General features: G+C 65.6%; 1 protein-coding gene across 5 annotated transcripts; it reads left to right on the forward strand.

The window, feature by feature from the left end:
- Positions 1-3387: 3387 nt before the first annotated feature.
- On the forward strand, positions 3388-13092 carry EGFL7 (EGF like domain multiple 7). Of its 5 annotated transcripts, XM_064490702.1 has the most exons (10): positions 3388-3615; positions 5111-5201; positions 8504-8590; positions 8816-8935; positions 9197-9313; positions 10320-10435; positions 10646-10741; positions 10857-11021; positions 11679-11743; positions 12363-12492. In XM_064490702.1, the coding sequence occupies exons 1-9, from the start codon at positions 3415-3417 to the stop codon at positions 11694-11696; spliced, it is 1011 nt and encodes a 336-aa protein (XP_064346772.1). In that variant the 5' UTR covers positions 3388-3414; the 3' UTR covers positions 11697-11743; positions 12363-12492. The 5 variants fall into 5 exon arrangements, with proteins under 5 accessions (XP_064346772.1, XP_064346773.1, XP_010997914.2 ...); XM_064490703.1 differs by lacking the exon at positions 8504-8590; XM_010999612.3 differs by lacking the exons at positions 3388-3615; positions 8504-8590 and adding an exon at positions 12715-13092 and having other exon boundaries at positions 5116-5201; positions 12363-12525.
- Positions 13093-13347: the final 255 nt, after the last annotated feature.

Here is a 13347-nt window from a genome sequence, read left to right on the forward strand (position 1 = left end):
CTCCCTGCGGAACCTCTCATTTTCTTTGGGACCTGGCCCTACTCTGTAGACAGACAGCTCACTGGACCCAGGGTCCCCGAGCTCCCTCCCCGCCCCACTGGGGACAGGACCCTGGGCCAGGCACACGCAGCCCTTGGTGAAGGTCCAGTCACGTCTGGTGTGAATCTGGCTGACAGAGCCATCCTGTCCCCGAGGCCAGCAGGCCACTCGGGGGGATAAACAGGAAGCCCCATCTCTCCCCTGCTCTGTGCTCTGGCCTCTCCCTCCTGCAGCCTGGCTCACACAGCACACCCGGTGCCCTCCGCCTCTAGCCGCCTCCGATGCCCATGCTGGCCCCTGCGGGGGGCTGGGTCTACTCGCTCCCAGGGCTGCAGAGGCCAAAAGCCCGGTGGTGAGGGCTCCCAGGAGGGTCCCAGGAGGACCAGGAGGCCCTGGCCAAGCCCCGTCACACCCCACCGTCTGACCCACACGCTCCGAGGAGGTAAGTCCGCATTACTCACTTCCAATCAGGTCAGGACGCTCACAGGCAGGTTGGGAGACCTCTCGCCCTACCGACCGCTGGGCAGATGGGGAAACTGAGGCCCACTGTGAGTACAGCCTCCAGCAACAGGAAGCAAAGCTGAGGCCTGAACACCAGCTCTCCAACCCCAGCCGTGGCCTCTGCCTTAGACCCCACACCTGAATCTGGCGAAGTCTCAGGCCCGGGCTCAGAGCCTCCCAGGTGTGGACAGTCCGGACTGCCTGGAGTTAGCTGACCAGTCTCACCAGGTGGTCACCTCTGTGCTGGGCCGGGGACGGGGATGGGAGGCAGGGGTCCAGAGTGGGCAGGCCTTCCTCGGGGGATGCAAGCCTGGGTCCGAGGCACCACAGCTCCTTCCCAAACTGACCCCTGCTGAGGCGGTCTGCTTGATGATCCCAGACAGACGCTGTTGGGGCAGGCGGCCTCTTTGGAGGGTGGAGGTGGTCCTGGCCCCCTAGGTCGAGCCCCCTCCAGCCTGGAACACAGAGTGGGCCCCATCCACCCCAGCACCTGGGGACGGGGGCCCATAGGGCAGAAATCACCCCTCACCCCTCTGCAGGCTCCCAGAACCCTCTCGGAGTCAGAGAGGGTGTCAGATGGTACCCATCTCTGCCCTCTGCCCACACCTGGCCCACCCTCCTGTACAGCCCCTCCTGTCCCTGAACTGCCCTCAGTCAGGGCAGGACCCTGGCCCACCTCCCATGTCTGCCTCTGAGGCTCTGGGACCCGAGAGTGGAGGACACAGTGGGGTTTTAGGTGACAGGCCAGGGCCAGGCTGGTACGGGGGGGCCCTGAGCCAAAGCCTCCTTTCTGGCGCTGGTTCTGGTCTCGGCCCAGGAGGGGCTGCAGTGGGACAGAGTTTTCTTGGAGGGCGTCACGGAGCAGTGGGGGACCACAGAACCAGTGGGCAGCAGAGTGGGGAGCAAACTGAGGTGTAGAGGACCCAGGACTCTGCTCTCCCCACACCTGTAACTCCACCATTCAACCCACCTCTATGTTCTGGGCATCTTTCCAGAAATTTCCCTAACATGCCCATGCTTTAGAGGGAGGGGTGACCCATTAAACCTTTCACAAATTTGGCAAATTAGCTACTCCCAACCTCAGCCCTTCCCTGGCAGGGACAGTTCCGCCCCCTGGGGTGGGGGGACAGGAATAATTGGGGGGTTCACTGAGAAAAGAGAGAGAAGGGGGGCTGCTTCCACCTGATCCATCTCAGCTCTACGCTGCTCCCCACTCACTGGGGGTGAGTTTCTTTCCTTTCTGGGCTTCAATCTCCCCATCCTTACACATAAGGGGTGGGACCCAGCCAGCCCTGATGTCTGCAGTTTCTTCCACCCAGGGGCACAAAGCAGATCCCTGGGCCTACGGTCTGGGTGATGTGGGCACAGGGGGCACCCTGGGTTGGGGGCAGAGCCCCACTCAGGCCCTACACTCTTGGTGAGTACCCTCAGCAGGACACGCAGCCCTCTGGGCAGAGGGCTCCTCAGATGGTAGAGCGAGTGGGGAGAGTGGGCCACGGCAGGCTGGCGGTGAAGAGATGGGCCAATGGGGGACTCCGCCTGCAAGCTCCAGCCTCAGCGCAGGGGACATTGAGTCCTGGAGAGAGAAGACCCTGGGCCTGACCATAGCCCTGTGCCTGCAGCAGACCTTCCTGTGGGGGTGGGGAGGGCAGCAGCCCTCCTGACCGCTGAGACCTGCCAGCAAGGGCGGGCGAGACATCCCTCCAGCTCACAGCATCCCAGTGGGGAATTTCCCAAGCTGCTCCAACCTCCTGCTTGGCCGAGGCATCCAGCTGGGTGGGGCCAGAAGGAGGGAGGGCTGAGCGGAGGTGCTCAAGGCCAGAGAAGTGAGGGTGTCCTGGCTGTGGGTAGGTGGGGGCTGACCCCGGAGCAGGGCTCCTACCCGAGGATAGCGGGGTTCGGCCTGGCCTTGCTCACTCAGAGCCCTCAGCTGACAGTGTGATCCACGTGTGTCCTCAGGAGCTGCCCAGCTCCCCTCAGGCTCCCACCTGACCCAACACAGCAACTGGTGCTCGGCCTGGGGCTATCACCTAAATGAGGAGACTGAGGGTCATACCTGGGGACTGGACCACCCTGAGCATCTGAGGAAGCACCCCCTTTGGCCACCCAGAGGCTCCTGTGTTCCTCTCCTCCGCCTCCACCCCTCCACCAGCCCGCTAGAGGCCAAGGGAGGAAAGTGGGCCAGGGAACACACTGCCATCCCCTGGCGTGGACCCCTGGAAGAGGAGCTGGGGGCTTCTGCCTCGGCTTGGACCCCACGCCCAGAAGCAGGGGGCTCACTCCCCATTCCTAGAGAAGGCCTGAGTCTCTGAGCTGATGTCTGTGCCTAGCTGTCACCCCCCACCACAGCCACTCTGGGCCCCAGGGACCCATAGAGCAGGTTGTTCTTGGAACACCCAGCCTCTTTCCCCATCCCCAGGTCTCTTCTGGCTGCTCCCATCCCCGGACTGGGAGTCCCTCCAGACTTCCATGCCAGGACACATGTCTGAAGGTGCAGGTGTGGGCGCTGGGGTTCACAGAACAAACAGGCCCTTCTGTGGGGTCACACTAATGTGGTCCCACCAGCCTGGTGGACCCACGGCCCCGGGAAGGCCCTGGGTCCCAGCCAAGTCCTCCATCACACAGAGACCAGCGGGGTCCCAGGTTCACTAGCTGGGCTGCGGCCAGGCCCGAGCATGGTTTTTGGCTGCTTCAGGATTAAACTCTGAGGTCCCTGGGGACAGCTCCCCCACCCCTCTGCCAGGCCCCTCCCTCGGCGGCCCCCCACTCGCCCCCAGCCTCCTGTTTGTTCACTGACAGATCCCCGTTATCAGCGGAGAACACACACAGGAAGTCCGGCCGGGAAGGGCCCATCCCAATCCCGATTTACACGGGATGGAGCATAAAAAGCCGCCCTTCCTCGCTCCGGGAGGAGCCTCCCTGCCCCGAGTCAGCTGTCCCCATGGCCAAGGCAGAGGCTCCAGTGGACAGGCCGGGCCAGCGGCGGCGGGAGGTGCCTCGAGGGGTAGGGTCCACTCCCCGCCCGAGGAGGCGGCAGTGGTGGCCATGGCCAAGCCCGGGCCAGGGCAGCGTCAGGTATGGCGGGGGCGGTCTCGGAGCGGCGGGGAGCGGGCTGGCTGCGGGGCCTGCGGGCCGAGCAATGTGGGCCCTCACTCCGCTCGTGGGCGCCATCCCGCCGTCCTCCCTGTTGGCGCCATCCCCACCGCACAGGGGACATTCAGACCCCTTGGCCGAGGGCTTCCCCCGGACTCCAGCCTGGCCTGCCGGATCCCAGTACTTAGGCTGGGCGGCCCGGCGGTGGCTGTGAGCTCTGGAAGGAGGAGCCGGTGCCGCTGCCGCGCTGCCCCTCGACCCCATTCCGTGCCTGCTCCACTTTCCCGGGGAAGCCCCTGGGGTTGGCAGCAAGGCCCATCTCAGCTCGCTCTTCTTTTCTGGGACCTCGGTGTCCCAAGGGCATCCCCCAAGGGTGGGCAAACACCCCTGAGGGGGTCAGGGAGGGGCACCAACGGGATGAGCTGCGCAAGTCGGGGGCGCTGAGCAGGGTACCAGGAGGAGCCCCACCTTCTGCAAGGTTGGCTGGGGGGGGGGCCAGGCAGAGGGACAGCTTGGTGGGGTGCACTCTGTTGGTCTACCTTGCACCCTAGGGGAGCTCCTGTTGTTCTCCCTCAGTCCCTGCCTCCCCCCAGAGGAGCCCAAGTCCCAGAGCTGGAGCAAAGCCTTCCGGGCCCTTGCCCCTCTGGTCCTCTCACGTCCACCCCAGCAGTCTGTGTGAGGAACACACCTTTCCCAGATGAGAAAGCAGAAGAGGCCTCTGCCCCCGGTTAGCAGAGTGAGGACCAGCCGACCCAGCGCCCCGGGCTGCCCCTGTCTGCAAGGGCTGGAGGTCAAAGGGTCAAATGACCAGCTTCAGGGCCTGAACGGGGGCAGGAGACAGGACAGAGAAGCTCTCCTTCTAGTACCCCTGGGCCCAGCTCTTAACTCTTTACTGCCTGGGGCTGGGTGGGGGCTGCCTGCTTGGGCTGGGGGGTCAAGAGACCCCACAGTGGCAGGGATCCCTTCCATTCACGATTTATAGGCATCCCAGCCACAGCTGCCCCAGCCGCCCTCAGAACTTCCAGGGGTTTCCAGAGCCCCCTGGTCCAGGAAGGGGCCCCTGTCCAGCCACCTGGTCCCCTCCCTTCCTTCAGCTCCTTTGCCCCAAAGTAGGCCTGAGCCAGATGCCCCACAGCAGCTGGCTCTGCCCAGAGGCCCCGCCTTCCCATGAACCTTCAGGACGCTCACTTCGCAGCCCAGGCTTTGTAGAGGGGCTGTCCACTTCATTCACAGCAGCCTTTCCACCCCCGGTCTCAGGACCCCCGGGGCAGGAGACAACTGACTCACCCAGGCTGAAGGTGTGGGCAGCCCTGAGAGGCCCATTCAGCTTTGGCCATCACAGGGGCGAAAGTCTGTAGGCCAAGTGCAGGCCTGAGGTCCCACAGCCGCATCAGGCTGGCCCTGTCCCCTTTCTCAGCCCCTGGACGGCAAAGTGTCAAAGATGTGCACTAATCCACACTACGTCTCTGACTTGCAGACCTTGGCACGGGGGAGGCACAGGCAGCCCCCACCGCTCAGAAGAGCAGCTGCCACCAGCGTCCGGGGCATGAGGGAGCCTCGTCCTCCAGGTGAGTGCCATAGAAAGCCCCCCATGCTCCGGGCAGCAGCAGGGGGCCTGGCCCAGCGTGAGCACATTTTACGTGCACTTAGGTGATGAGGGCCCGGCTCCTTCGTGGCAGAAGCTACCTAAGGGGGCAGGCCCAGGGCTTCACGCACAGTGACAGCTGTAATAATCATGGTGCAGAAACGACAGAGTTCTCGGGGAGGGCATGTCTGCACCTGGTTCCAGCTGTGCTGGCCACTGGCTCTGGCCACTCTGCCACCTGAAGCTGCTTTAGACCACGTTGCAAATATGGAAAAGGAACCCCCTGGAGGAAAGGAGTAGAGACTGGCCCGGGAGCCCCCAGTGGTGACCATGCAGTTGGGAAACTCCCTGGGGGCCTCAGGCACACTGGGGGTGGTCCCAACTGTCCTGAACAAAGAGGGTGCCAGGTGGGAGCCCCACAGGCCTCCTAAACTGGCATGTTGGTTGGGAGGGAGGCTCAGTGTCACAACTCAGACCCAGCCCGGCTCTGCCCAGGTTCCCCGTGTGATCTTCGGAAGTGGGAAGTGCCGTGTCTCTGTGCCTGGGGTCATGATGTCCACCCAGCTTGCGGCTGCAAGGCAGTGAGTGGGTGGCTCTAGCCAGCCCCCGGTGCCTAGCGAGCTGGCCACCCACTTGCGGGCTCAGCCTGGGGTGGGGGTAGGGGGTTGAGAGCTAGCTACTCCCGGCCAGGACAGTGCGGGCTCCCCACGCAGCCCCAGGGCACCTGGCTGCGGTCTCAGTCTTGCGTCCCCGGGAGCGGGCTGGGAGGGGCGGCAGTGCTCGGGGGCGGGCTGTGCGTCAGGAGCCCCAGGTTCTAGCTGACTCACTGCCCGGCCCGGGGGCCGCCGTCCGCCGCGGGGCCTCAGTTTCCCAACCTGCGCAATGGGGGCGGGCAGCCGGCGGATCGGAGCCCACCGGGCGGGGGCGGGCCGGAGGCGGGCCGGCCGGGGCGGGGCCGGGGCGGCCGGCCGGGCGGGGCTGGGGCCCCTCAGCGCGGTGGCGGCGGCGGCGCGTGCGCGCCCCGGATCGGGCGGTGAGTGCGGAGGGAGCCGGGCGCCTGGCCGGGGGCACGGGGATCGCTGAGAGCGGGGGTCCGCTCGCCGTTCGGGCTAGGGGTGGGAAGGGGGTCGGGGACCTTGCCGCACGCGGATTTGGGGGGCGACGCACAGCGACCGCGGGGAGCCCAGAGGTGAGCGGTCCGGGAGCGCCGGGTTCTGCCGCGCGGGCACCCGACCCCCAGCCCAGCCCCGGACCCCGCTGCTGGTTCCGGAGAATGGGCCCAGCGGCCTTGGAGAAGGGCGCCCCCTGCTGGTGACGGGTGACCCGGGCCGGGCCGCGCGGGGGGTGTGGGCGGGGGGCGCTGCAGTCCCTCATCCCTCTATCTGGGCCGCGCGGCTCCCTCAGAGCCAGACTCAGAGCCTCACAGGCCCTAGATCTCGCAGCCCAGGCCAGCAGTGCCCTGCGGTGGCTGGGGGAGGTGTCACTTCACCCTCACTCCCACTCCCCACGGAGCCAGCCGTGCAGAGGGAAGGGCAGGCGTGGGGCGGGCGGTGGAGAGGGCTCATCCCCAAGGAGTCAGTCCTGTAGTCTCATCCTGCATCTCTGCCCTCGCCCCCCCCCACCCCCGGCCCATGGGTCCTGACGTCCAGAGCACCTCTCCTGGTGGAAGAGGGGAACCTAGGGCTGTCGCCTGCGGTGGAGTCAGGCCTCTCCCTCTGCGGACTCAGTCTCCCCAGGCAGGGATGCAGCCCAGGCCAGGTGGGAGGGAAGGTGGTGGGCAGGGCTCATGCAGACATTCAGAAGGGTCAGGACATTATTGCTGATCACTACGGAGGCACCTTGGCCAACAGCCCCAGCAGGGCTGTAGCACCAGAGGGAAATGAGATTATGCCAGCCCAGCACAGGCTGGGCAGCGCCATCAGCTTCCTCTGGCCTAGGGGAAAAGCATGACTTTCAAAAATCCTCTCCTTTTTAAAAACACGATTCCCTTTCTAAACAGCTTTCAGTAAGTAGGGGAGGTGCTGGGGTGGATATTTGTGGGGGGCCAGTACATTCGCACGAGCCTCCCCCAAGGTGCCCAGTGTGGGTGAGCACAGGGTCTGTGGAACCCTAGGGGTCCCCGCCCCGCCCCGCAAGCCCGCCAGCCGACCTCTGCCGTCCCAGGGCCCACTCTCCGGCCACCTGTCTCCACCATTTCAGTTCTTGCCTGGACCGCCTAACAGTGTGCTCCCCACAGACTTCACCTTCCAAGCCAGCTGGCTCTGACTGGAAGGTCATTCCCCTGCCCCACTGAGAAGCACCCCTGCCACTCTCAAACCAAGCCCAACACCTCAGCTGCCCACTGCAGCCTCTGCCTGCTTGGCCATCCAGCCCCTCCCCCCTCGGGATGCAGGAAGGACCCTTGTACCCCTGCCTTCCCGCCCCGCCCAGGGCTATGGGATGCAGTGGTCAAGGGGCATGGACGGAACTCCCCGCTGAATCCCCGAGTGGACTGGGCGGACCATACCCTGACTCTGCTCCGCCTACCCACAACACACACACAGTTCACCTCCTTCCTGTGCCCCTTCCTGCTGGGGGCCCATGTGGGTCGAACCTGGCCCCTTGGAGACCTTGGGTGGGGCACCCAGAGCATAGGGTCACCAGCGCCCCAGACCCTTGGCGGCCTATGGGGACAGAGGCCTTGCCGCCCCGGACTGTGCAGATGGCCCCGCTCCGGTCCCCTTGGCTCATTGCAGACCATTAACTCCAGGCTGGGGTTTCTCACATTCCCAGGAATCCTTCTCTCGGCCTCCCTGGCTCCCATCCACAGCCAGGGTGCGGACAGCAGTCAGCTCCACTGGCCTGTGGGGGCGCTGCTCCAGTCTGCCCACCAGACGGGCAGCTGGGGGGGCCGCTGTCTTGGGAGCCCTGGAGGTGGTCTGCACTACAGCTTCAGTCCGCAGCATAGGAGGAACCCCCTCCTGAGTGCAGGCGCCTGCCCCACTCTGAGGAGGACCATAATGGAGTCCGCACCCCCAGCGCCTGCACCCCTGACGGGCTCTCATGGCACCGCAGCTGGCTACCCGCCTGGCAGATGAGGTCACTGAAGGCCATGAGGGCCAAGCCAGCTGGGATGGTTCCAGCTCTGCCACTAACACCCACTTGCAGGCTGAGATTGGGAAAAGCCCTGCCCTCCTGTGAAACGGAGGGCACTAAACTGAGTCGGGGAGGGAGAACTGGTCCAGATGCTCCCCCTGGGCCCCCACCTTCCCGAGTGAACTTTCCTGAGTTTCTGATGCCTTCTAGGTTGGCATCCGCCAATCCCAACAGGGTCCAAGTGCCTCTCTCCCCCAGCAAGGGTGCCAGATGCTGTGGCCCTTCTGTGGTCCTCGGGTAGGCTATATGTGGCTAGCGAGGGGCTGTCCTTGCTTGTCCAGATGGACTGGGGGTGGGACGAGCTGGCCTCCACCCCCTGCAGACTCTCCCGCTGCAATGGGAGGTCCCAACAAAGCAGCTGAGCTGGGCAGGTGTCATGGAGCCAAGGGGACAGCCTGCAGCGGGGACACGGGCTGGAGGGCGGCCTGCAGAGGGATGACAAGGTCGTGCTTTGTGCTCCAGGCCACCCTGAGGAGCAGCCAGAAACACGGAAACACAGGCCATGTGGGGCTCCCGGGAGCTGCTTCTGCTGTGGCTCCTGGTGCTGGCAGCTGGTGGCACCGAGCACCTCTACCGGCCTGGGTGAGCCTGGGCTCGGGCCTCTGAGTGCCAGGGTAGGGGTGGGGGGTGCACAGCCAGGAGCCCTCAGCCCCTCCCCAGGGCAGCCCCTAGTGTTTGGGGCGGGGAGCCATGGTTCTTCCTTGTGGCTCCTGCTGAGAGTCCTTCCCAGGGTGACATCAGGAAACCCCTTCCACACATTCCTGGCTCCCTTGGGTTCTGGGACTGGGAGGGTCCCTGTCCTGGGAGCCCCCACTGACTTTCTGGCCCCTGTCACCCCTGTAGCCGCAGGGTGTGTGTTGTCAGGGTTCCCAGGGGCCCCGTGTCCGAGTCCTTCGTGCAACGCGTGTACCAGCCCTTCCTCACCACCTGCGACGGGTACCGAGCTTGCAGCACCTACCGGTGAGTGCCGCCCGCCGCGGGGCCCTGTCCATGGCCACACGTGAGCCCTGGGAGGGCGGTGCACCCCGAAGGGAAAGGGTGCCCAGGGCGGTGGAAGGACTTGCCGAGGCCACTGCGAGGGGATGGCAGAGACTGACGGGGGTTTACCCGGGCAGTGCTGGACTTGGGGTGCTGCCGTCGTAGCCTCAGACAGCACCCCTCTTTCTGCTACTCCGAGGGCGCCCAGCGCGTCTGCTCCCCCACCCTCATGTTAGAGGGGCCGGCCACCCTGTCTGCTCCCCTCCGCTGCCCAGGCGCTCACCCCCGCCCCGCAGCGTTGCTGGCTGCCGGATCTCACCCACTTGGTTCCCTGAAACCTGCCTCGCCCTGGCCCTGCCCCCGGGGCTCCAGTGGCCCCCCTCTGCCCAGGATAGCCCCTGACAGTGGCAGACAGAGATCCCACCCCCTCCAAAACCCAGGACATCCCAGTCTGCGCCAGTGTGAGGGGCGTGTGTCTCTGCTCCGCTCTGTGTGTCTTAAAAAGCTTTTATTTTCTGTAAGGTTCTTACAGACCTCCCTGGTGGGAGGTGGCGGGGGAGACAGTGTGGCCAGCTTCTTCCTGTTGGGGTCTAGGTCCCCGCCCCTAGAATTGGAAGCTGTCCTCGAGATGCCACCTCTGCTCCATGCTGGGCACAGCTGGGCCTCCTGCCGAGCCTTGGGTCCCTGTCAACACCGCAGCGTGGGACAGGGAGATGGCTTGTGCAGTGACCCTGAGGTGCCCCCCATGAGGGAGAGGACTTCTGGGGGCACGTCTGAGTGACCTTGTCCCTGCTGAGGGAGGTGGTTCATGTGGCTTCTGGACGGTACGGGGACTGAGCCAGCTGGGAAGGCCGGCGGACAGGGAGGGCAGGGGGTACCTCACTCAGCATGTTTGGGGAAACCCTGGCCTGGGCCCAGGAGACCTGGTGGCACCCACAGAGGCCACCCCACGAGGATCAGGTCCCTCTGAGCTGCCCCCATCCCACAGGACCGTCTACAGGACCGCCTACCGCCGCAGCCCTGGGCCGGCCCCCGCCCGCCCTCGCTATGCCTGCTGCCCCGGCTGGAAGAGGGTCAGCGGACTGCCTGGACCCTGTGGCGCAGGTGAGGGCCCCGGAGCACCGAGCGTTAGTTAAAATAGAGCCCAGCTAGGCAGCGGTCTGTCCCACCCACCGGACCCTGGGCAAAACACCTGCTGCTTTTCTCTCAAAACCTGAGGGGAGCATCTCCTGCACAACACCGCTCCCCGGGCTGCCACCCCTGCGGGGCCCTGCGGACCCTTCTGAGTTCTTGGTGGGTTTCCCCCACCCACAGCAATATGCCAGCCACCATGCCAGAACGGAGGGCGCTGTATCCAGCCTGGCCGCTGCCACTGCCCTTCAGGTTGGCAGGGAGACACCTGCCAGACAGGTGAGGCTGGGTCCCGCATCCCCCAAGGGGGAGGGTCCTTGGGGCGACTCCCTGCGTGTCCTGGTAGCCCACTAACAGCTGGGCGCCACCCCTGCCTGACATCCCTTTCCCGCAGACGTGGATGAATGCAGCACCAGAGGGGGTGGCTGTCCCCAGCGCTGTGTCAACACCGCAGGCAGTTACTGGTGCCAGTGTCGGGAGGGGCACAGCCCTTCTATGGACGGGGCACTCCGCCTGCCGGACAGAGGGACGCCTCGGCCGGCCCCAAACCCCACGACAGGTAAACTCCCCACTCCCCCCACCCCACCTGCTGCTGCACCCGAGGGGTGGGCAGGGAGGGCCGGGGGCTGCTGGGTGTGGTGGGGGCGTCGGAGGGCGACCGGCCCTGGGCCGTGGGCCAGCCCCCACCCTGGGCTCCTCCCCAGAGGAAGGATGGCTGGTGGGTTCTCATGGGCACAGCGGGGAGGGCCTCGACTCAGCCAAGACTGGAAGAAGGTCCCTACCAGGGTCCCATCCGTGGCCCGGGCAGCCTGGAGAGACAGCACCTCTGCTGGCGACGGGACATTATTACTTTTGGTACGCGCTGTGACACTTCAAACTCGTACCGTGAGTAATAATGCGCCGTCGGCAGCCCAGCGCCAAGAGCGCGGCGCGGGCCTCAGCTCGGACCACCTTCAGCTCGGCGGGGGCCCCAGTGCTGAGCGGCGGGCAGGTGCGGCTACGTCATCCCAGGGTGCCCTGAAGGGGCCACCAGGGCCCGGAGTGCGGGGAGGGGCGCCCACGACAGCGACAGCGGGGCTGGAATCCGTCTCCAGGGCTGTGCCCCACCCCTGGAGCAGAGGACGGGAGGCCCCCCACTGGGACACGAGGCCAGCCTGCGGTGGGGTGCGGGGCGGGGGGGGCCAGGCCTCCCTGACTCACTCCCGGATCTCCGCAGGAGTGGACAGTGAGGTGAAGGAGGAAGTGCAGAGGCTCCGGTCAAGGGTGGACGTGCTAGAGCAGGTGAGGCCTGGGCTGGGTACCCAGGGGAACCTCAGCTGGGAACCTCCTGTTTTGCCTTGCGATGTGAATCCAACCCTCGGGGTGATGGTGGGGTTCAGCAGGGGTGCCCTGTGGGGAGGCTTCCTGGATACTGACAGCCCAGGATACCCTTGGCTGGGGAGGGGCAGCGGATGATGACTGGGACCCCCAGAACAGGAGGGGCCAAGCACGGCCCCACCCCCTCAGGCCACACAGAGAGCCTGAACCTAGGCCCAGCCCACTCTGTCCCTGCAGGGGCAGAGTGACCCTGTGGCCTTTCCACAGGGCCTTTGGCCTGAGACCCCTCAGAAGCTCCCTCGCCTCTCTTAGCTCCTCTGACCGGGATCCCAGGCCTCAGGGACCACTGGCCTGGCTGGCCTGTGCGATGTCCATCTGTGCCCACCCACCTCCGGGCTCTCCCGGTGCAGAAGCTCCCTCTAGTGGACTTCCAGGGCCCTGCAGCTAGAACTGGGTTGGGGATTGGCTGAGCCCTTGCTGGCCACAGCAGTTTTCCTTAAATCCTTGTGGAACAGAGAGGGTGAGAAGCTGGCCCAGGGTCACACAGGCCCTTCCCCAGCTGAGCCCTCTGTCTGACCCACAGAAGCTGCAGCTTGTGCTGGCCCCACTGCACAGCCTGGCCTCTCGGGCCCTGGAGCACGGGCTCCCTGACCCCGGCAGCCTCCTGGCCCACTCCCTCCAGCAGCTGGACCGCATCGACTCTCTAAGTGAGCAGATCTCCTTCCTGGAGGAGCAGCTGGGTTCCTGTGAGTGCCGTGGTCCCCGTCGCCTCCCCATCCTGGGAGTTCCCCGGTTGCCTAGGACCCCCGAGGCTGGAGTGGGTCCCTGCCCAGAGAGGCCAGAGGGTAGGGTAGGGTGGGAGTGGGGAGATCTGGCTGGGCTGGAAAGTGGTGGGAGCAGTGACCTCTGACCTCACGCTCCCCATGCACCCTTAGGTTCCTGCAAGAAGGAGCTATGACGGGCCTGGCCCAGGCCGCCAGCTCTGGCCACCAAGAGCCCCAGGCTTTGTCCTGGCCCTGCCCTGCCCTAGGCCCTGTCCCCTACCCCTCACCTCTTCTTGCCGAGGAGGCCCCCGCGGCTCCCACGTGGGGCAGGGTGGAGTGAGGGGTCTTCCTGTGTGAATCCAGCCCCAGCCCGGACAGCCCTCCAGCCTTGAGAGCACAGCCCAGCCAGACCCCTGCAGCCCTGGCCGGCTCTTAGGGCCTGGTGGGCCCCTGGCTGAGGGGAGGTACGAGGGCTCCCTGCCCAGAGCCTCGGGCCCAGTGCTGCTCACTGGGCAGCCCTGATCTTTGTTAGAATAAAATGAGACTTGAGCTGCTGTGTCCATGGATTGTGGGGGCCTTCTGAGGCTGACGGGCCTCCCCCAGGCCCACCACCACCTGGTGGGAGAGAGGAGGGTGGCCTCGGGGCAGGGAGGAGGCCTCCAGCCCCCTGGGCCCTCTTAGGTGGGGTCTTGGTGCTCTCTCTCCAAAAGGGGCTAAAGCAGGTGGTTTCAGTGACCGTGACACTGGCCACAGAGACACCTTTCTTCTGGTGCCGCCTACCGCCGCCCCAAGCCAGTAGCCACA

This window comes from Camelus dromedarius, chromosome 10 (assembly GCF_036321535.1).
Source record: "Camelus dromedarius isolate mCamDro1 chromosome 10, mCamDro1.pat, whole genome shotgun sequence".
NCBI lineage: Eukaryota > Metazoa > Chordata > Mammalia > Artiodactyla > Camelidae > Camelus > Camelus dromedarius.